The following is a 22,495-nucleotide window of genomic DNA, read 5'->3' as shown; positions in this document are numbered from 1 at the left end:
CATAAATCTCCCAGAAGGTTACAGTAGCCTATAAACATTGAATTTGTGTGGTAACTATCATAAACACTTACAGAATTTTTTTTTTTTTTTTTGTAAGAGGCTACACTTTGAAATGCCAAACTTTTCCTATGTTGTTTATACATTATTGTTTACTGTTTTTGGTTTATACTTTCTGTGCTTCTGTATATGACGCCATGTGTAGTACCTGCAGTACCACCTCCGCGCCACCAGGGGTCTCTCCCTCTGCTCCACCCGCACGTGTGATGTTTGAGTTGGATTTTTCGCGAGACCTGTGTCGGCGTACAAACATGTCGGCGTTCAAGAGAAAACGTGGAGGACAGGCTCCTGTTAATAAAAAGGCAAAAAAAGTAAAATTTGTCGCAGATGGAGGCGAAGCACCGGCAGAAGCCGAACAAGAGAAGAAAAATGAAGTCACGATTCCAGCACCGGTTTCTTTGGTAAGTGCGCGTGCTTGTTATTAGCCACAGAAGTTGGTAGCTAGTTAGCTAACTGACGTTCACCAATACACGGGAGTTATGTTTTCTGTAAGTTATATATTGTCATTTGTACACTAACACGGTGAACAGTCTGTAACTATAACAAACACATTGAACTGAGTAATTTAATGTGTAACGTTAGTAGGATAATAATCACTATAGCATACTCAGTCTGAGAGCAACACTCCTAACACAGGGCCAAGCATACATGTTTGCTCAGTATTACCCGGCGATCATTTAAAAACTAAGAGGTCAACTGGATGAATGGGGCAATGTTTTAAACTCCATGATGATAAGCGTGTTTTAGCTTGTGTTAATGTTATGACATACATTCTCTAAAACAGGGTAAGTGGACCAACAAGGAAAGGGTTCTCATTTTCTCCTCAAGAGGCATCAACTTCAGAACCAGACACTTGATGCAAGACCTGAGGACCATGATGCCTCATGCAAAAGCAGGTTAGTACCATGTTTCCTTCCTTCATCCAGCTACATGTGCTGTTACTGCATTGCTGCTTGTGTTGAGCAGAGATATAGGTTTTGTCAATGATACTGTCATAACACGGTTTTTCTTTTGTCTGTCAGATACAAAAATGGACAGGAAGGACAAGTTGTTTGTTATTAATGAGGTGAGCTTGTTATTTATTTCGACACATTCTATGTAGAGTCAAATGCATGACAGCACAACTAAAGATCATTGTTTACAGGTGTGTGAAATCAAAAACTGCAACAAGTGCCTCTTTTTTGAGGCCAAGAAGAAGCAGGACCTCTACATGTGGTGAGTGTTTACTTGCTCCTAAACACTAAGCTGTTCTTAATAATTACTGTTCTGAAATAATAAGATTTAATAATGTTCTTGCCTTACAGGGTTTCAAACAGCCCTCATGGACCTTCTGCAAAGTTTCTGGTTCAAAACAGTGAGTTACTTCTGTCCTGCAATCCTCAAATGCAGAAGACAACATCTGTCATTGGCCATGGGGAAACACTGGTTTATATTATTGTCTCTCCACAGTTCACACACTGGCTGAGCTCAAGATGACAGGAAACTGCCTCAAAGGATCCAGGCCGCTGCTCTCGTTCGATCCTGTGAGTAACACTGGCCGTAATTTAATCTAGAGAATATGTCAGTGAAGGGCAGCTGTGTGCCATAAGGACCTTTAAATTCTGTCCAAACATGACACCAGATTATTTCAATGATTAGCACAAAAGTTATTTTGATTCAAATTAAGTCATCTATAACATGTCAGATAAAAAAATACTAACCTGCATGCTCCACATCACTGTCCATCTTGGGGGAACGGTCCTGTATTTCCCAGCTGCTTTGACAAACTGCCTGAAATATGCATTTATGCACGCTGACATCTGATAGATCAGTGAAGGTTGCAACTTGTCAGAGTCTGAATAAGAGCTAAACTATTTTGTCTATTTGTTTTCTCCTACAGAAATTTGACACAGAACCACACTTAGCTTTACTGAAGGAGCTCTTCACCCAGGTGTGTATACAAGATGAGGATGCATGTATTAATACTGATTACACTTTTGGTAATAATTGAGCAAAGCAGATCTTCTGTCCAGCTGCAGCCAGAGGATGACATTGTGGAAATCTGAGAGGGAGCTGTTTAGTCTTATTAAACTGGAATCTTCAACAATTTAACATTTAGTTGCTACATTTTTTAATTTTAAGAAGTACTCATTACGTTTTACTGTTGCAGACATTTTCCACCCCACGCTACCACCCCAAGAGTCAGCCTTTTGTGGACCACGTCTTCACATTCACCATTGCAGACAACAGGATATGGTTTAGAAATTACCAGGTAATGTTTCACTATTCTTGGCAAAGTCCGCTCTGCTTACGTTAACATTTTACAAGTATTTCATTTGTTTGGGAAGTAAAATGTATCTTCTGTTGTGGGTTCAGTTTTCAGAGACTTTATTTGCAAAGTTAATTCTGCAATCATTTCTGTGTCATGTTCAGATCATCGAGGAGGATGCAGCTCTAGTGGAGATCGGCCCTCGCTTTGTTCTCAACCTCATCAAGATCTTCCAAGGGAGCTTTGGAGGGCCTACGCTGTTTGAAAACCCCGGGTTCAAGTCCCCTAACATGGTACAAATCCAGTGCATGTGATATGTCTGATTAATTACTATCCTACATCATACATTTTCTGATTGTGGATCCTTTCTCTTCACAGCACCGGAGAGAGATCCGACTGGCTGCAGCAGCCAAAGTGCGTGAGAAGCAGATGGTGAAGGAGATGCAGAAAATGAAGAGGGCCGAAGCGAAGGAGGACGTGACCAAAGACGTTACGGCTGACGTCTTTGTAACACCAGCTGAGGAGAAGCCTGTTCACATCCAGACAGAAGCACCAGCGCCAAAGGTGGCGAAGAAAAACAAACACAAAGCTTTCAAAAGACAAAGGATGGCGCGTAGGTAACCAGATGGACTCAATTACAGAGTAAATAGCTCACTGCTGCCATGATTTAATATTGTCTCAAGAAAATGTGGTAATGCAACAGTGCAGTCAGGTCTTAAGTCCACTATTGTGAGCTTTTTGTTAAGACTGTGTGCAGATTGTCAATCAATTATCACATTTAACAGAATTAGAGATAATCTTAAATCTGCACGTTGTTTTCAGTGTCTGTTGCCATAATCTGTGGATTCACACAATATGTATTTTCCTCCCTCACTCACGAGGACTGTGCAGATTGTAGCTGGTCATTAAGGTCTCAGCTTTTACAACACTGCAAACGATATTTGCCCATCCATTTTGATAAAAGTAAACATTCTGTCAGTGTAAAAAAAACGTGTTTATTAAGTTGACTACAGTTGTTTTCTATGTCATGAAAATAAAACAATGTAAACTTACGATCTCCATCTAATTTATACTCCCAACAAATGTTTGTCAAAGGTGTCAGTATACACATTCAGTATCAAATCTAAGACCTGTGTGTAGAGAAGACTTTCTGTACACACACTACACTAGACAACTGTAGGAAAATGTATCCAAATATGTCATGTCTTTTTATGGGCCTTCAACCAGCTAACTGCATGTGTCGAAGGAAGAAAGGCAGAGAAAGGTCCAGAAAGATGAGCTCAACCACTGTTTGCATTGGACTACAAATCACGTAGCTGCAGGCATGTCAAGGGATTTCTTACTCAAAATACCTGGGTCTCCATAGTAACAAACAACACATTATACAGTAACTGTTGATACAATAATTTTCCATATCTGTCTGTGAAATTATGTACTCTTAATCATAGTGCTCTAACTACACAGACTGACGTAACGACCAGGTACGTTATCTCTGCACAAATCCAGTGGCAATGCTCAGCTCAAATGCAACTGTTGGCAAATGATGAACCAGTTTGGTGATGAACTTTCCCACCATGTCCATTATCCATGAAGTCCACCATTTAGTTCCTGTGTGCACCCCACTGTCAGTACTGCCTCGTCTGGCAGACTTTGCCTCCTCACTCAAAGCAACAGCCCACCACTAAAGTCAAGGTGCTTATTTGAAGAAGAATTTAACTGACTGTGATCACTCCTCTTCCACCTCCTCGTCAGGACAACAATAATATTCTACAAAGCAGATCTGTCCGTCATCGTTCCTGACCAAGTACTGCAGAGAGAGGAAGCCCCTGCTGTCTGTCCTCACAGAGACTTTACAGGACAAAGCCAGGGCTTTGGTGGACGGCTTCAGCAGGGACATCTTGTACCTGTCACGGGTTAACAGAAAGGACAGATTTAAGACACAATTAAGAGCTTTAATAAAAGTCATTATGGGAACATACAGAGACAAGAGAGGTACTAGAGTGGGACTTTAAAAGGTAAGAATGTGAAGGTAAAGGGGCAGAGGTCACCATTTTTTATAGATATTTAGACATGACAGCAAGAAAAGCATTGGTGTAATTAATAATATCAATGGTTTCACTGGTGTGGTTACATAAGACAGTTAACTGGAACAAACCTGTTATAAAAATTGTAGCTGCGCTGTTCCTGTCCTGACAAGTAAAATGTCTCACATCAAAAAGGTCTATTACAAAGGTAGCTATGAACGGAGATGTATATGAACTAGATCTTAATCATTAGTTATCAGCTTTTGAAGAGAGTCCATCACCACTCTCACAGAGCAACGTCAAGCAACTAAATGAAATATGGGAAATGAATACCCCACATTTTCTGTCAATTCATCATCTACTTTGTCTCTCTGCCTCTCTTTTCTTCTAGTGGTTGTGTTACTGTCTCTAGTGCCCCTTGTCCACCTCAGAGTAGTAAAAGTAAAATTATTTCTCCGTGCCAACCTGTTGGTTTGTGTCTTGTTGCATTTGAACAGCTCCATCATGTCGGAGTCTTTGGGATAATCATAATGGGCATTCCCAGAGTTCCCAAACGTAGACAACCTGAGAACAAACCAAAAAACACGGAAACTGAGAGATAGTAAGAAGCATCTCTAAGCAATACTTGTAACACTCAACAATTTATTGTTAACACAGAATGGTAATTAAATTTCCATTGAAAAATTACATTTTGCTGCAAGAGAATCCCCAAAGAAGGTCCTTGTATTGAAACGCTGCTGTTTTTAAACAAAAGCAATGACTGTGCAGGAGGTGATGTCTGTTACCTACAATCAGTGTAATCAAATGAAAGAAGGCTAAAGAAAGTTTAATTGCTGAAAGAAGATTAAATGTATTTTAAACATGCTTCTTTGGAGTTTAAGCAATATAATCAAGAGCCAAATGTCCTGCATAACTAGTATAGTGTAGAACATGTAGGGATGCTTTAAATACAAAAAATAAAAAAAGCAATTTCAGTTGTGACAACACACCTGAAGTATGGCTGGCTGGGGGACATGGTGATCTGTAGCACCTCACTTGTCATGTCCAATTCAGAGAAGGCCTCCTTCAGACTCTCTGACTGCAGGATCACCTTTAAAACAAGGGACCAGTGTACACACATAGTAATCAGTCAAGTGCCATTAAAATAAAACTTGCAGATTCTGTCATATGTATTCCTAATGGGTTTATAAAATATACAAGTCACTGAAAGAGAAGACAAAAGGAAAGGTGCATCTTTACTTTCAACTGCAGCCTCTAAATAGATGGGTTCGTATGAATTTGTATTGGTTAATCTGCCAAATTTATGTAGAAGTAAAATATATCTCTTTCAGTATATGAAATTGTGAAAGCCAACCTTGTTTGTGACATTGGTGCTGCAGAACTCAAAGTCAACTGGCTCTTCTGGTTCCTGGGTGTTGATCTTGCACACAGTCACTACCCCACCCTCTTCCAGGAACAGGGTCAGAGGATAACCGTACCCCCTGTAGCACATCCGCAAGGCTGTTGATACTCCTGCAACATCACAGGAGGGTGATATTGAAAATGTTGAGTCACAACCACGACAGATAATCTGACTATGACTACAGAATAACACAGTTAGTAAATTGGTCCTTAATTGAATAACTGTTGTTTTCTTTTGCGCACTCTCCAATCAGCTTTCCTTATCTTTACCTGGCACTGTGCTTCCTCCAAAGATATTGAGGCAGTCCAGCAGAACTGTGAGGTTGACCTGAAAACCCACTGAATCTTCCTTTATGGTGAACTCTTGGAAGATCTCAGCCTGGAATACAAAGAAGACAAGTCTTTTCTATCGAGTATCACCATTATAATTAGGAGGAACTCAAGACTATTTTCAACTGGATCACTTCCACTGAATGAAATGATTCAATGAAAAAAACACACCTGGATGAAGGCATTGGCTTGCAGACATTTGGAGTCCTCCACAGTGACCTTCAGGCCATTGGGTGTGGCGTTGAAGATGGCATGGTCTTTGAATGTGATTGCTTTCAATATGTTGGACAGATTGCGAGCATTATCCAAACTGGCCATTAAAACGTATTGTTCATCTTCAGCTTGTGACTGGGTTGACAGAGGCATTGTGGCACTGAATAGGAGAGACACAGAACTTTACATGAAACATTTGGATGGCAAATGTTCAGGGGGGGAGGGGGGGAGGGGGGGTTAAAAACTGCACAAAAACAATAAAACAGCAGCTTAAATATAGAATATTTCGATAACAGCTATGCATCTTTATCTTGCGTCCCCAGAGTCTGGGCTAAACATGGATAGCAGCATTTAGTTTCTGTGCACATTGCACATATGTAGAACAAACTGCCAGAAAACTCCAGGTCTGCTGCAACTCTATTAACATAAGATATATGTTGTGTTAACTCTATGAAGTTCTTTTAAATCACGACTGAAGACTTTTATTTTGCCGCAACCTTTTTTCCATTTCTTACACTGCGCTGTAACTTTTAGAATTGTATTTTATACCTGTCTTCGTTTTGTTGTGAATTTGATTTTATATTCTCTAACCCTTTATTGTGTTTCTTTTATCACGATGTCTATGCTTTTGATTATTTACGTAAAGCAATATGAATTGCCTTGTTGTGCTTATAAATAAACCTGCCTTGCCTTATCTTTTACAACTTGGATACTTAGTCGAAAATGTTGATGTACCTATGTTGACGCATAAAACATGCTGTCTGTTTCTGACCAATTTTAAGCCTGGCTATATGAAGGCACATCACATGTAGCTAACGTGAGGTAACACATAAAACAACTTAAATAACGAACTGCCGTGAATTCCAGTGTTATGTATTGTTCTATCTAGAAAGCCCGGTGAATAAACTTATAAAAAATGTTACTGTTATCTGTGAGAATGTGTCAGACACTTACAAAGTTGTACTTCAGAAACACGTATAGCTGTGTTTTGAAGAAGGGCGCCCCGGTTTGCATCAACTTCCGCTTCTCTCTTCTTCTACGGAAGTAGATTCCGCGCATGTGCAGTCGCATTCCGGAGACTTCGCCGATACCAAAACACACGAGATTTTTCCTGTCTACAGCGGCAGTAAGCGACAATATCGGTGTTTTGTGATCCACAGAGGTGAGAAATATTGCTCAGTCACAGTTACATGGCTAGAAAAATGTTGTTAAGTCTGCAGGTTTAATATCCTGTTCTTCATATCTGTTACGTATACCGAGAAATGACAGAAAGCTAACGTTAGCATTATAGCTAGCAGTGTCTCTGATGACGTTGTGACACGATCTGTACCAGAACAGGTTAATAACACACCAAACGGACCTCAACAGGTCAATAATTAATGTTGCAAAGAAGAGCTAAAGACGCAGCCTCTGAATTACTTCTATGGTGTTTTCAAAATAACATTTAAACACCACGGAGAGATATATATTGATAGATCCAGTCACATGACTTGTCCAGTGAAATAGATATATATGTCGACCTTCTTAACACAAAGTTTCACACCCCTGTGGTCACTGAGTAACTTGTTAATCATGTGTGTTCTTTCCCTGCTTTAGGTTCTTCATTTTGGGCGGCCTGTCTGAGCCATAGTCATGGTGTGCATTCCCTGTATTGTGATTCCTGTCCTGTTGTGGGTCTACAAGAGGTTCCTGGAGCCTTTCATCTATCCCTTCATTTCACCTATTATTAATACATTCTGGACCAAAAAGGCGGTCCAGGAGACGGGTGCTACTGACCAAAAGGTTAATGAAAAGAGTAATGGAACTTGTAAGGTAAGTTAACTTAAAAGTAGAAAAATCCCATGTTTCCACAACTGACCCAAACAGGAACCACTTAAACACAGCTCACCCAGAGGCTTTGAATGTATTTCCAACAATGTCGTAACATCAATTAATGTAATTGAATTTTGCAGGTTAAGTTGGGTTTCACTTGACCAAATGATGACTGATAGTGGTGTTAGTTTTAGAGCTTCTCTCATGATTTTGTGTGTCACTAACAGCACTTCTCTTTCTTCTGTGTTTCAGCTTGAAAGCAATGGTGAAGCTACTGCCAATGGATCCACTATAGCAGCAGATAAGAAGACAGATTGACAGCTCCAAATGTTTATAATGCATCTAAAACTGTGTAAATATTCCATTAATATAACTTAGAGAAACTATGAATTAACTTATCATTCTTCTTTGAATTACATGGTTTTCAATAACCATCTATGTTGTGCATACCTTGCTTTTAATTTTTCTTTTTCCATTTGTATCACAATAACTCCAAGAAATTGGTTATTGTTGATATGTTTTCCACATCTATCATGAATCGATACATGCATTTATTGTGTTGAATATTCACTTTCAATGGAATAGCTTTTCTAAGTCAAACTTGTAGTATAATGACTGAATAAAAGAAAATCTTCAAAAAAAGAAAGATGCTCATTTATTGATCTTTTAGTAAGCTGTGCTTCTGCTTCAACTAGCTTGTTTACCTGGTATTGTAAAGCAATTAAGGGCTTGCTGTTTATATTTTGTGACATTTTAAACGATATACATGTGCCATCAATGTCATACCTATGCAAAATGGTTTGACAGCGATTTGATCATTGGTTTTCGATGAAAAATCATAAAAGAAAGCAAGATTTTAGCACTTCCATGACCATTCTTACATGTATTGTGAGAATTATGCAGATTTTAAAGATAAAAGAGTAAGTAAGTGGAAATGAATAATTTAGCCCAGACACACACACATACACTTTTCCAGCATGTATTTCTGTTTTTGTGTGTACTCACTCTTAGTGGAATAGTCTTCCCGCCTCTCTCTCTTAATATACATGTATCTCATTTATCCTATACCAGAGGTGTGGACTTGAGTCACATTAATTGGACTCACATCAGACTCAAGTCACAAATTTGAAGACTTAAGACATGTCTTGACAAAACCAAAACAACCCAACTACAATTATAACATCAGTGACTCATGACCTCACTTGGACTTGAGCCTTTTGACTTGAAAATACATGATACCTTCCCCCCAAGCCCAAACAATAAAGGGTATGTTGAAAAAGTGTGCCACAAACCAGTTTGTTTCCTGTATTAACCAACATTAACACTTGATTTCCAGCAAGTCGACACTTATTTTCCCAGATTTTCTGCAAACCTCTCTGACAACATCCTATCAAGTTGCAGGGCAGAAACAATGAAGAACTGTTTTTAAGTTACTGAGTGCCAGTTGTAAAAAAAAAATTACAGCAAAGATAATATTGTTTGTGTACAAAAAACAGTGTGGTGGTCATAAAAAAGAAGGAACTGCAGTACCCAAAACATGCAGGGTAAAAAATTACAGATAGAGATACAGCAACCTCCAGCAAGTGAACAAACAAGTACAAATTTAAAAAACATTGATGATTTTTTGTAAATTTTGCATATTATTACTCTTGTTAAAGTGGCATTACGTTTGGTGAAGAGTGACATGACTTGGGACTTGAGGGCAAAGACTTGAGACTTGGTTGTGACTTGCAAAACAATGACTTGGTCCCACCTCTGTCCTATAGCTTGCTGACAAATTTCATTAGACCTCAACTATTTTGCTGATTTATCATTTAAAAAGAGCATTTGACGTTCCTTTTGATTATATTCAGACAGTTTAAATGTGATAGCCTGTGTAAAATTATCTAAGATATGAGGTATAAGAAATGATCTTGTGAAATAGAACTAGATCTAGAAATCTACTCTAGAAAAGTGTCTATCTATTGGCCCTATTTCTATCTGCAGCGTCACAGACGTAATCAACGCCCATATGTCGTCATCGCGCAAGGGGTGGCGACGTGGAAAACATGGAGGAAAGGAGTATGTAGAGTAAACTTAATTGCTTCAAATTAGCTACAAATTCAAGTATTCGCCTTTGGAAATTACAGTTAATGAAAACATTGGACAAAACTGTTAATTAGCTTAAAAAAACAGCCGCCATTAACGGTCCTGGGCGCCGAGAGAGCCGCGGAGACTGCGAGCAGCATTTATGACAGGTAAGCGGTCAGCTGATAGCAAACAAGCCGTGGACGTTAGCTGTTTTCTGGACACTGACTATTAACCCGCCTGTTAACTTGACACCCATGAATATATAATTTACCTAGCTATGATTTCATGCTAATGTGTGACCGTTTGTACAACGTGTTGACAGCCAAAATTGCGGAGTTATTTTCTTGCACTTGAAACAGGATGAGCTAGCTAACGTCATGCAAGTTGGGTCATTAACACAGCAGATGCAACATTAGTCACGTTATGAGCAGATACAGCTAAAGGCGCATTAAATAGCACACTGAATCTGGTAACTGAGTATTGCTCAGGCAAGGTCACAAAAGCCCGTTAGCCAATGGCAACAAGAACATAATAAAATGGCATGTGTCAAATGGCATTTATACCTTTTATGTATTGCTATAATTACTAATAAGTATAAACTATTCTCCAGTGGTTTACCACAACTGTGTGCTTCCAGTATGCTCCAGTTTACTTGGCTGGCTGGCTGGCTACACTTGTGTGCTTAAGGTGTGTCAATTCAAGAAAAACAAAACTTACGTCCTGGTTCCGTCTATGTCATCCTGTAATGACTTGGCCTGCCTTTCAAATGAAGGCATTGGACTTGGTAAGGACAGGTGATTTTTCTTGCATATAATTAGTCAAATCAAGGATTTGATTTGAAAAACATGGATAGGAAGACTAGAGATCCACATTATCAGTCCCAGTGGCAGCATGTCTTCTTTGCATTTTTGATTGGCTCCTGGAGTTTTGTGTTACATCTTTGTTATGGATAGTGAAACTAATTTAGAAGTGATGTGTAATCTGAATTGTATTTATGTTTACTAGTGCTAAAAGAATATAATGTGTCTCAATTATGTGCCAGTTAATCCCCACTGGCCTTTCTGCTGCACATTGATGTTTGTGAGGGCCAAAGGTACCTGTATTTAAGGGAGAAGCCAAACTCTGGGTGCCTGATAAATAAAAAAAAATTCAGTAAGGCAGATATTGCTGAAGTGTCGTCACCAGCTTGACTTGGATATACTGTGGCTGCATGTTTTTTCTTAGCTAACTGGACTTTTTCTGTAAAAATAACTCTTGGCAGATATTCTCCGTGTTGAGTTCATAATTAATCTAGTTTTGTAAGTTACTTTCCAGCATTCAAGCATTTTTCAGAGGGGCAGATTTATGTTTTAATTAGAGAGTAGACAATACAGACAGGAAACAAAGGGAGAGAGAAATGGGGAATGGCATGCAATAAACAAAGGTCCTCAGGCTGAACTGTTGCGCTGTGTCAAGTATTAGCTGCTCACCTCAAAACAGCCCTCAAATGGTCCACTCATACCTGACTGATTGGAGCTTTTCAGTTTTCCTCAGCGAGCACTCCTCCGTGGTGGCTCGACTTACTTGTGGGGTTCCTCAAGGCTCCATTTTGGGCCCTGTCCTCTTCTCACTGTATATGCTGCCTGTGGGGTCCATTTTTGATAAACATAACATTCAGTTTCATTGCTTTGCTGATGATGTCCAGATCTGTTTACAATTAAAAACAAATAGTACAAATTCTACACAGCTTTTGCTGAAGTGTTTATATGATATCAAGACTTGGATGAATTTAAACTTTCTCAATGTTTTTCATATAAGACAGAGATTGTTAGGTTTGGAAAACCAGACCTATTGGTTGACTGCTGGTTTTTCTTGGCCCTTTAGTATCACACAATTCACCTTTTGTTAAAAATCTTGGTGTAAGTTTTGACAGTTCCTTCTAATTTGATAAACAAATTAGTTCAGTTGTCAAAACTAGCTTTTTTCAATGAAGACTTTGACTTTGTCAAGATAAAGCCCTATCTCCCCGCCAAAAATTTCAAGAGAGTTATCTATGCTTTTATTACCTCTTGGTTAGGTTATTGTAATTCTTTGTATGTGGGTGTAGATCAGTAGATCTGCAGCCACTTATCTTCTAAGTGGAAAAGGAAAGCAAGACCACGTAACATTAGTATTGGCCTCCCTCCACTGGCTTCCTGTCCATTTTAGGATTGATTTTAAGATTTAATTGCTGGTTTTTAAGGCTTTAAACGCCGTGGCGCCACCTTGTCTAATAGAACAACTATAGTTTCACGCTCCAGTTAGAGCACTGAGGTCGACTGATCAGATGCTCCTAGATCACAGAAGCAGGCACAAAACCAGCGGCGATTGAACCTTTGCAGTGGCTGTCCCTAAGCTATGGAACAGCTTACCTTTACAAATAAAAACTGCTCCAACATTAGAAACCTTTAGGTCGCCACTGAAGACCCACCTCTTTTCATTGGCGTACAATTGATTCGAGACTGACAACCTAAACTGATTTAATCCTCTGTTGTGTTCCAGTTTGCTCTATTATGTCTATTGTTGATTGCTTTTGTATGTGTTTTAATATTTTATGCCAATTACGCACTCTATAAATAAAAATTGACTTGACTTGACTTGACTAATAAAGTCTTACAGGAATACATCACCACCTTGTATTCAAGATAAACGAGAAAAGCAGCATGACTTCCTGACTTTCGAATGGTCGTTTATTTTTATGTTGCCTTAAAAGCATAACATTCTGTGAAGTGGCTTAAGACATTCTTCACATAGTTTAGGACAAACAGAGTTGATCATTATTTGTGATGGCACCAAACTTAAGAGCATTTCCTCTGCCACAGGATTTGGCATATGCCTGGTGAAAAAGCAGTGAAGAGCGGTGAGTCTGGCTGACTGGAGCCAGTAGAGATGGGAGCCAACACCAGCCAGGTCAGTGACCTGTCCGATAACCCCAGCCTCAAGTCCCTGGTAGGCACGGAGTCTATATCAGAGAATGACCCTTTCTGGAACCAGCTCATCTCCTTCACCTTCATCAGTCCCACTAGCAGGTAAAAAAACACACATATAGAAAGGTGCTGTTCTGTCAGACATGTGACTGATTATGTGCGAGCATGGTTCAAAATTCAATGATTATTAGTTTCAGGAATTTATCAAGTTATATCACCAAACATTTCTTGGTTGCAGCTTCACATGAAAAAGTGTTGCATTCTTTTCTCTGTCTTGGTGTCATTATAAAGACAATACTTGGCAATAAAATCTTAAGACACAGTCCACTTAATAGCTTTCCTCTGTACTTTCAGCTTATTCCTATGATGCTGACGACATAAGATGTCGTGGAAAGGTCAGGGGAAAGTTAGTAAATGGACCTTGTGTTAAGAATTTCCAGCTAAACTACTATATCTTAGGTCAAAACATTTCACACTCATGAGTTATTGATAAAGTACATCTAAAAATGTCTGTTTTTGCTTTCATTACTTGTGATTGCCAGGCCATCCTGTCAAGAGCATATAGACTAAATCATCAGAATAAGAATAAAAATAACTTGACACTGAAAAACATGATGGCGATAATCAGAATAATTGTTAGTTCCAGCTCTAGATGAAATTCCTGCATGCAAAAAAAAACAAGAAGCCAGCCAGGAAGGGAAACAAATTGGAGTTAAAATTGATCGTGACAGTGGCAACATTTCCTGAACTGTAAACCCTCAGGGCCTTGGTAGAAAATATATCTCCTGGAAGTGTTTCTCATCAAAATTTTATAGCTGGTGTGTTTAAAAATTTAGTAGACAACAAGCTATTAGTGACTCCTCCAACAGCTTCTTGCAAATTCCTCCGTTTTGGACAAATCTCCTCAAGCATCTACTCAAGAGTAGTAGTACTCTCTTCCAACATTCCAAAAGACATTTGACACACAACCTTTCCAATGAGGAAGACCTTAAAGATTCCCAACCAGGATCAACAACTGTGGACAGGATGTTTGCGGAGCTCACCTCAGTAATCATTTAACAGGGTTATTGTCCTGCTTGACTGAGAATAGATTGACATGTAGTTCCATTGTAAATAGTGTTGAGAGGGAAAGACACCGCCTCACCTCCCATCAGACTGACTGATTTTACATACTCATCATTCATTCACCTTTGAAATGTTAACAGTGCATATACACTTGTGTACTAATCCTGCTCGTTATTGTGCTATCTTTCTTTAAGTAATTTTGAAAATCATTTTATTTTAACACAAACTCAAGATATAAAGTGAACATAATATGAGCACTGGGGACAACACAGGAAAGAGGACTGTTTGAGTGGTTTAAAGGAATACTTCACTCACAAAATGTCCATTTGTATATCAGCTAGGTACGCAGTGTTACCTTGAAAACGGCAAACGTGTTGATTTATTGATTGGGGACCACGTTTAACAGCAGCAAAACTATATCAAAACATCCATTTGCAAACTCTCACACAACTTGTGCAGTATAGTCCAAGTTTCATTTAGCCAGTCTCATGCTTAGTTCTTCACAAACACATGCATTTTTGGTAAAACCTTACAATTCAAAACTGAACTGGAAGCGAAACTTTTCCATGCTCCCTTCAAATCTAGACTCCAATGTGTGTTTGTGAAGAACTGAGCATACAACGATAAATGAGACTTGGATTATATTGCACGTGTTGTGTGAGCGTTTGTAACTGGATGTCTTGATATAGTTTCGCTATTGTTAAATGCGGTCCCCAAATCACTTCATAAACCAATGTGATTGCTGTTTTCAATGGAGGCATTCAAGGAAAACAATATACCTTAAAGTCACTGCTGCGGTGATTATTTTCATGATCGATTATCTTGCTAATTATTGTCTTAATCTATAAAATGTAGGGAAAACAAGGCAAAATGTTCATCACAGGTTCCAAAAGTCAAAGTCTACATATTTAGATTGCTTGTCCTCTTTGACCAACAGTCCTTAACTCAAAGATTTTTAGGTTATAATCATAAGTGTTTTCTCCTTTTCTGTATAAATCTCTTCTTCTCTGTTTTTCTTTCAAAATAGTGGAGACTCCAAGTTACTGGAAGAGGCTGTCATCCCCCTCGCCAAGATCCTCAGTATGTTGCCTGTGATATAAATATGCTTCATATGTGATATTTAAAAATGTTTTACTGGTCAATACCCTGGTCAAGTTGTCACAATGTGTGTCAGCTTTTCAAGAGTTCAAATTAAAAAAATAATCACTATTTTTTCTTGTTGTTTGCATGCCAAATTATCAGATTAGAAGGTTTTGTTAGCTTATGTAATGCTTCTGATTAAGTTCTCTCCTCTTTTTTTTCCCAAGTTGAAAACAATCCCAGAACGGGGAACTTTGGCGCTCTTGTGAGAATTTTCCTGGGAAGAACCAAAGAGCTGAAAATCTCTACAGAATGCCAAGAGTGAGTATGGGAACCTCAGAGGAGATAATGAACTCAGATGAATGCGTCAGTAATGATAGACCCCATGCATGTCAGTGTTCGCTGCGCGGGAGTGCTGGCCACTTATTGTTTGATCACAGGCAGTCAGCGAATCCTTATTTTTTACAGGGGAGAAACACTGAAGTGGTTATAGTTTCCCATGAGAAAACTGCTGAGGTATAACCATCAACACATGTGGCATTATTCTGCACCGGCTGCCAAGATCCATTTCCACAGAGATTGACCCTGCCTAAGTCACCCAAAATGCTTCGGGTGGAACTCTTCATTCTCTATTAAACATCATTAGAGGTTGGAGTTATCGCTCCCAATCCACTCCCATCTGTTTTTCTCACATTTTGTAACAGATTTTGTCCCATAAACAAACCAACATTTTCGGTGTCAAAAATAATTGGCATGTGCAAATTGTCAATTTGTGGGACTGATTAGACACCCCCAGTTGGTGTTTAGTGGTTGTGAAACATTGTGGCTTGCACTGGATGGTTCCAATCATTTCTTGTTTTCCTCCTCATTTGTTTCTCACCAACTTTGTCCCAAATTTGTCTCTGTGTGAAAACATAGTAACTTGTGTAGTATCATTATATGCTATGATGGTATTCTCACGGTGTTTTCTTGGGTGTCAAAATTACGGTTGTAATGCAGTTATGAGACAACAGTTCACTGTCACCATGTTAGTCAGTACAGAGGAAGATGAATATGATGTACAGTAACTCAAAAATCATAAGGGATGATAGGGATTGTGTTTGAGAAGGACTAGAGGGTCACTTCTTTGAATTTGACCCTCACTCAAAGTATGCTACACTGGCTCTGCTCAGTCCATGGCCATCAGTGTAAGATGATAATAATGTGATAACCTGATGCTGTCCAGTTTCAAGTAGAGTTGTTGCGATACTGATACCAGTATTGGAAACACCCCCAATACTGCGCTAAAATGCTGGATCAGATATGCGAGTCTATGCACCGACCCAATACCACCTAATTTATTGATTAACTTTGAAATAGTTTCACATCTGGATGAAATGGAAGTTTTCCCAGAAATCAATTCTTCTTCGTTGCTCTAAAATAGTACCCAATACGGCAAGTTGCGCTGTGCAGCTACTGCCAACTGCTGTGTTAGAGGCAGTGACGAAAAATTGATTAGCCGTTAGCAGAATGTCAGCAATTTGTCACTTTCCATAGGGTGCCTCAGGAATGAGTCCTAGAACCCAGAAATGAGTTAGCATTTTACTAGTTATGGTTCCGCTTTCTCAAAGTTAATGGGTTTTTGGTTAGACGCCTGAAATAAGATCTGTGGTTCACACAAGCGTAAGAGACTTTCACATTTTGTTCTGTGACGTAAAATACCCCACTCGTGAACTCTGAAGCTTCTATGTGTCTTTAAAAAAGGCCGTTGCTAACAAGTGGCGAAATGAGACTACAGAACGTCATCATGCTGCGCCAAAGCTGGCTTTACAGTCTTGTTATAATGGCGATGTTAGGTCATGTGACTGTGGTCTAGTTCGTTTATAGCCTTACCTTAGCTTTTTACTTTTGGCTTCAGTAATCATGACAGTGGTGTTCATTTATGAAGATTATCTTGCTGAACAAAACATGATAATCAATAATCCAAAATGCATTGGAATAATCCAATTTGTTTTTTGACAAGGGAACCAGGGCGACACTAACTTCCGTGTCAGCCTACAGAAAAACGTCATCCCCAGGGTACTCTATGGCATTCATCCTCTGTATGTATTTGTTCATGTTTTATCTGGTGTTTAACCTGAGTCAAGCTCTACAACAATATTAACAATCATTTCGCATCAATGCAAGGTTAGTAGTATACAGCTGTTTATTTTTCTTTTTGCAGTGGTATTGCTATTTGTACTGGATGCTATGCAAATTCAGCTATTTCAGCTCTTAATTGGATAGGAAAAAATGGTATCAGAACATCTCTAGTTTCCAGTTTGAGTAGGCGAAATACACAAGGACTTAAATCCCAGACTCAAGTGTGCCGAGCAGTTCTTGAATGAAAGTGTGTAACTGTTAACATTTGAAGGACCATATTACTGAAGAACATAAAGATGGGTGACAAATTAAGTGTCTTGGTATGTACTCAGGCCACCAGAACAGATTCAGTGCTTCTTGCCAAGTCTGAGGAACTCTATTAGTGGGATGAACACCATTCCTCCATGAGGTATTCACTCATTTATATATACAACCTTCATTTAACCAGGTATTTTCATAGAGATCAAGATCTCTTTTGCAAGACAGACGTGGGCACAGCAGACAGAAAGAAAAACAAACATAGCTAGACATGATAAAAATGACATATAGCCCCAGAGACAATCACACATTACAAAATAGATAAGAAGATAAAATGTATATTATATTTTTTGGTCTTATAGTGATGGTGGTTTAACTGGGTCGAGAACTGGTGACTGAAGAGGCTGTATAATTTTATTGACATCTTTTTTTATACTCACCAAACCATTCAGTGATTCTAAGTCCACAGAAGCATCTACATGAGACGTGTTTGTCCACCCTATTATTCAGGTTTTTCCATTAATTTGTCCCCGTTGTGTACAGGGTCAGCCAAACTTTCTTTAGTAAATTTAGGACATAGACTATCAATGGCACGTAGCCAGCTCCTTCAGAGCTTTTATTCCCCTCACGCCTTCTGTGTCCGACCTTGAACGTGATGTCCTTTTTTATGTGTTTCTCTTCGCAGTCAGCTGTTTATCTGGCAGGCCCACAACGCTCTGTTCATGATTCGCTGCCTGCTCAAGGTGTTCATCAGGGAGATGAGCGAAGAGGAGCTGCACCTGCAGTTCTCCTACCAGGAGAGGGCACCAGGCTCCTGTGGAGGTGAGCTCCATCACAGATCGGTTTTTGAAAAGGGAAATGTGTCACTGGGAGATTGAAGTGGGGCCACAAATTGCAAAAAGAAATCAGCTTTACAGGACTGAACAACCAGTTTGGAGTGAACGCCTCCCCTTTTGTACACATGGCGGCAGTGTTGTCTGAGGCAGAAATGAAGGTGCTTTAATTTCTACACTTTAGTGCACTTTACACAAAAATCCACATCATCTGCTGGAAAATCTTATGAGCAACATTCTTAAAAGTGTTTTGCACCCAGTAGACCCATAAGGTGTGAGTTATTAGATATAGCCACCAGGGTCAAATGTGTAACACTTGCCTTCACACCAAAAGAGAGATAAGAAATTGACTTTTTAATTGAGCACAAATACCCCTGGTTACTGACCTGGATCAGCTGCCTCTGAGAGACTCCTTTAATAAAAGTCTGAATGTGCGTCCACTGACTGCACATCATATTTGTCCTCAAACACGGGCTCTGTCTGAGGTAAGTCTCAGAATAAACACTCTACGAATGGGTGCCCACCTGATGACCTTGATAAACATTAATAACATAATAACACTTTGTTGGTGCTCACTTACAAAGACAATGAAATGATCATTAAAAGGAAAAACAAAAATATAAATTTCAGCTTCTTTTTCATTTTTATCATTCTGCCGTCTCTGTTTGTTATCCCTGCTGCCAGTATTCACTTGCAAACATGAACTGTGACATTTTCACAAATGCACTCGCTCACATGCAGCTCCCCGCAGACCTTATCTGCTGTGTTGGATGATTGTTATAAAAATATCTTTCTGTGACTTCCTGCAAAATGACACAAAGCTAAATACAGCTTGTTGAAAGTGGTAAAGGAAAAATAATCCAGGGTATGTGCAGGGTTGTGAAAAGTCTTAAAAAGCATTGAGTACGAGTTTCTTTAAAGAAAGGCTTTGAATTTAATTAACAAAGGCCTTAGATATTTTCTCATGCCCTCTGTAGGCAGTAATGTTAGTTATGACATTTCTTTGTGTTTGATCGTGGGCTGTCGGGAGATGCTTCACAGCTATTAACAAAAAGAGGTGATTGCTGCCACTGTTGATTGTGCTCACAGGAGGCTGTTCAGTCTTTTTTTGTGGAATTTCAATCAGCACCATCAGACGTGCACCTCTGCCTGCTAGCTACAGTAGCAGGGAACTTCATTGTCCCATAATGGCCAAGTGTGAATTTTAGTAAAAGCTTGAATTAACTAATCAAATTAATTTGGTTAATCCATTCATTCAATTTCTGACGCTTAATTGCGAGCAGGTCGCGTTGATTTGATTAATTATATCATCAGGAATTATTGCTCTACACTGCTGAGAAGAACTGAAACTCTGATTTAATAATAAATAATTCTAGGCCATATCGTCTCTCCTGGTTCTTTATCATACTTTCATCGTGAAACAGGTCTTAAATTTCATTCTATGTGGTATTAAAACCGTCTTAACAAGTCTTAAATTTAACTTGGCGAACCCTGTAGAAACCCTTTAATGCCAATCAGCTAATTCCTCTCATGGGATTGGTGCAGTGGGAGTTGGAAGGAGCAAAGACAGACTATGATCAACAGGGAGCTGCCATGTATGTCTTGTATAATAACTCCCTCGACCCCTTGTGTAGAAACAGGCAGAGAGGACCTCCTCGAGGAGCTGTTGTCCAACCTCATTCACCTGATCGTAGAAGTGCCCCTGCTGTAAGTATCTACCTTGTTTGTGTATTCGAGTGTGCATGAATGTGTGTGTGATAGAGAGTTGACCTAAACACTCAGTTGTGTCTTATAGAGCCGGGGGGAAATATCATTCTGAGATGCGTCGCAATTCTCTCTCAAAAGATTATGACTTGATACAGAAAGGTCAATAATCAGAAATTTAAAGCCCAATTCTTTACATTTTAATCATATGTAACAGTTATGCGAGACCAGGCAGTACGTTTCTCATGGCTGAACCAATTCGATGGTGAAACCTAACGGATGTAAAACACGTGCATTGTGTTTACATTCTAAGCCAGGCTACTTATTGAGTTTTGGAGAGGATGGCTGTGCATGAGCAGCCGCAGATGGGTACAGTCCGACTGGCATTGTTTTAATAAAATAAAAAAATGATGGAAAAAAAATAAATCTTTTTATTTTGATTATGGATGAAATATGCTTTGTTTTAAATGTAGCCAGCGCTCACACAGTGAGTAAGAAAGAAATCATGTATAAAAATCAAAAATGTTGATGCATTAAGATTAGGCTTACTGTGGTAGCCGGTTTTACCGGTGTTACTTGGTGTTCAGGCATACGCCGATTACATTACCTGCCCACCACCCCAACTGTCATTATGCTTCTCTTATGAATTAGTCAGATGACGCAAGCTTCAGTTATCAACTGAAAGTGTCTGTTCCCTACAGCAGCAGCAAAGTCACAGCACAGATTGGCAAGAGTCAGATTCTACTTGTCATGTTAGGAGAGTAGACCGACAAGATGATGGTGGAGGATTTGGTGCCTGTTTGGCAATATTTTGGATTTAAACTCAATGCTAATTTGGAACCTAATAACGTTAATGAGGGACCAGGAGTTGGTCACATGCTAAGAAGTTGTAGGTGTGCAGCCACATGCCTGCAGCTCTTCATAAGCTCATGGTGGCTGCTCCGTCTTGTTCATTACTGCTTTCAACATTTCAAATTCATCCGCGGGCAAAAACAGCCAAAACTGACTGATGTTTGTTTGCACATTTTTAATGAATGATAGTGCTAAGTGCTAACATCTCTGACAAACACATTGTATTTCCTGTGACTACTTTATAATTGAAGTCAACTCGTGTTTTGCCAGGTAAATGCTTATAATATGTGTTTCAATGTGCGTTCTGCCGATATTGAGCATCATCGAAGAATATCTTTTCTGTTAAAATGTAATTGATAATACAGGTGTTGTCACAACTTTATTAACAAGTGGGAAAATTCCCTCACCTTGGCATCCCTAATCAAGATGCATAAATAATTGTTTTATATTTGCATCGTAGCCTCTGAATCATAATCAAATCAGGAGCTGCAGAGAGATTCCCACCACTAGTTTCTTACATAAACCCTTAACGTCACACATGCAGGACTAATTTAAATACACAACTGTAAAGAGAGATTTTGCACCCCCACACAGCATCTTTCCACATTGCTAATTGTATAAGATCACTTGTTTGACGTTATATTATCAGCATAATGTTCACACGAAAAAATCAAGTATTGGTGACTTCTGTGCTGTTTCTCAGCCCGGCCCATCTCTCAGTTTGACTCCTTTGTTTTTATTCATGTTTGTTGGTTGTTAATGTGTGTAGGATGTTAGTCATTGAGCAGTTAATGAAAAGCAGTTTGTGAGAAGTTTGTATGTGTAACTCTCCCCTTGCGTGCTCCACTGGCTCATCCGCTCCTTGATTCACTAACCAAGAGAAGCTGAAATCCATTACAAAACAAGGTTAGGCTTGGATGTCCATATGTTTCACTCCCAGAGTCGTCAGCCAGACTGACGTGCCGGAGCACTGAGCTGGCAATGTGATGAGCAAAGGGACAGAATTAAAAAGAAAAAAAAAAAGGAAGGGATATGACTAAAAGATGTTTGTTGTTTTGGAGGAAGAGAAAGGGCTTGAAATGAAAGTTGGATTAGGAGCCGTGCCAGTGAGTGGGAGAGGAGGGAACATCATGATTGAAAAATGGTATCATCCTTTACTCCCCGTGGGCGGCGTGCACGCTAACACTCTCTGCTTTAATGAGCGAATATTTCTGTGTGTTTACTCATCAATGCTGGAATTATCTCCTGCCTGCCACTCAGTCTGTCACGTAGAGACAAAGATACAGTAGTATGTGCGTCTCTGTGGGCAAAATCCTCCTCTGCAGTGTCAAAACAAGTTCACAGAAACATGACTGACAATTTCTATTTTCTTGACGCAGCATCTTCCACTTCTCCTCTCTTCTCCCTTGTCTGTATTGTGTCAGTCTTGATCCTCCTCTCTTTGTCTCTTTGTCAACCAGTCTACTTTCTCCCTCTCTCCGT

General features: G+C 39.3%; 4 protein-coding genes across 4 annotated transcripts in view; 3 read left to right on the top strand and 1 right to left on the bottom strand.

Annotated features, from left to right (window-relative positions):
• The first annotated feature begins 267 nt into the window (after window positions 1-267).
• On the top strand, window positions 268-3,357 carry bxdc2 (brix domain containing 2). The gene is made up of 10 exons (XM_050053345.1): window positions 268-458; window positions 842-953; window positions 1,080-1,123; window positions 1,202-1,272; window positions 1,362-1,411; window positions 1,507-1,580; window positions 1,937-1,987; window positions 2,207-2,308; window positions 2,470-2,598; window positions 2,684-3,357. The coding sequence occupies exons 1-10, from the start codon at window positions 309-311 to the stop codon at window positions 2,924-2,926; spliced, it is 1,026 nt and encodes a 341-aa protein (XP_049909302.1). The 5' UTR covers window positions 268-308; the 3' UTR covers window positions 2,927-3,357.
• On the bottom strand, window positions 3,282-7,311 carry rad1 (RAD1 homolog (S. pombe)). Its single transcript, XM_050053346.1, has 7 exons — window positions 7,228-7,311; window positions 6,232-6,433; window positions 6,001-6,109; window positions 5,684-5,841; window positions 5,319-5,419; window positions 4,795-4,893; window positions 3,282-4,209 (listed from the first exon to the last, which is right to left on the bottom strand). Exons 2-7 carry the CDS (start codon window positions 6,424-6,426, stop codon window positions 4,032-4,034), a joined length of 840 nt encoding a protein of 279 aa, XP_049909303.1. The 5' UTR covers window positions 6,427-6,433; window positions 7,228-7,311; the 3' UTR covers window positions 3,282-4,031.
• A 6-nt stretch (window positions 7,312-7,317) lies between these two features.
• On the top strand, window positions 7,318-8,731 carry LOC126395694 (UPF0729 protein C18orf32 homolog). Its single transcript, XM_050053344.1, has 3 exons — window positions 7,318-7,435; window positions 7,870-8,085; window positions 8,338-8,731. The coding sequence occupies exons 2-3, from the start codon at window positions 7,906-7,908 to the stop codon at window positions 8,401-8,403; spliced, it is 246 nt and encodes an 81-aa protein (XP_049909301.1). The 5' UTR covers window positions 7,318-7,435; window positions 7,870-7,905; the 3' UTR covers window positions 8,404-8,731.
• Window positions 8,732-10,104: 1,373 nt separating this feature from the next.
• The window catches only part of dym (dymeclin), a 69,656-nt gene continuing 57,265 nt past the window's right edge, over window positions 10,105-22,495 (top strand). Inside the window, exons 1-6 of the mRNA XM_050053261.1 lie at window positions 10,105-10,322; window positions 12,996-13,202; window positions 15,193-15,245; window positions 15,473-15,566; window positions 18,310-18,446; window positions 20,092-20,164. Of these exons, the coding sequence (XP_049909218.1) occupies window positions 13,063-13,202; window positions 15,193-15,245; window positions 15,473-15,566; window positions 18,310-18,446; window positions 20,092-20,164 (497 nt within the window). The 5' untranslated portion in view covers window positions 10,105-10,322; window positions 12,996-13,062. The remainder of the gene's footprint in view (window positions 10,323-12,995; window positions 13,203-15,192; window positions 15,246-15,472; window positions 15,567-18,309; window positions 18,447-20,091; window positions 20,165-22,495) is intronic.

This window comes from Epinephelus moara, chromosome 9 (genome assembly GCF_006386435.1).
Source record: "Epinephelus moara isolate mb chromosome 9, YSFRI_EMoa_1.0, whole genome shotgun sequence".
Classification (NCBI taxonomy): Eukaryota; Metazoa; Chordata; class Actinopteri; order Perciformes; family Serranidae; genus Epinephelus; species Epinephelus moara.
The sequence above is the reverse complement of the archived record's forward strand: the minus strand, read 5'-3'. Positions and strand labels throughout refer to the sequence as shown.

What these genes read in the sequence shown, in the direction of transcription:
- rad1 (XM_050053346.1), bottom strand. Translation starts at nt 6,426, where the DNA reads ATGCCTCTGTCAACCCAGTCACAAGCTGAAGATGAACAATACGTTTTA. An exon ending in CCCAGCCAGCCATACTTCAG is followed by an intron (nt 4,894 to 5,318) that starts GTGTGTTGTCAC and finishes GTTTGTTCTCAG; the next exon opens with GTTGTCTACGTTTGGGAACT. An exon ending in AACAAGACACAAACCAACAG is followed by an intron (nt 4,210 to 4,794) that starts GTTGGCACGGAG and finishes AACCCGTGACAG; the next exon opens with GTACAAGATGTCCCTGCTGA.
- bxdc2 (XM_050053345.1), top strand. Translation starts at nt 309, where the DNA reads ATGTCGGCGTTCAAGAGAAAACGTGGAGGACAGGCTCCTGTTAATAAA. An exon ending in CGCTGCTCTCGTTCGATCCT is followed by an intron (nt 1,581 to 1,936) that starts GTGAGTAACACT and finishes TTTCTCCTACAG; the next exon opens with AAATTTGACACAGAACCACA. An exon ending in TGAAGGAGCTCTTCACCCAG is followed by an intron (nt 1,988 to 2,206) that starts GTGTGTATACAA and finishes TTACTGTTGCAG; the next exon opens with ACATTTTCCACCCCACGCTA.
- LOC126395694 (XM_050053344.1), top strand. Translation starts at nt 7,906, where the DNA reads ATGGTGTGCATTCCCTGTATTGTGATTCCTGTCCTGTTGTGGGTCTAC. An exon ending in AGAGTAATGGAACTTGTAAG is followed by an intron (nt 8,086 to 8,337) that starts GTAAGTTAACTT and finishes TCTGTGTTTCAG; the next exon opens with CTTGAAAGCAATGGTGAAGC.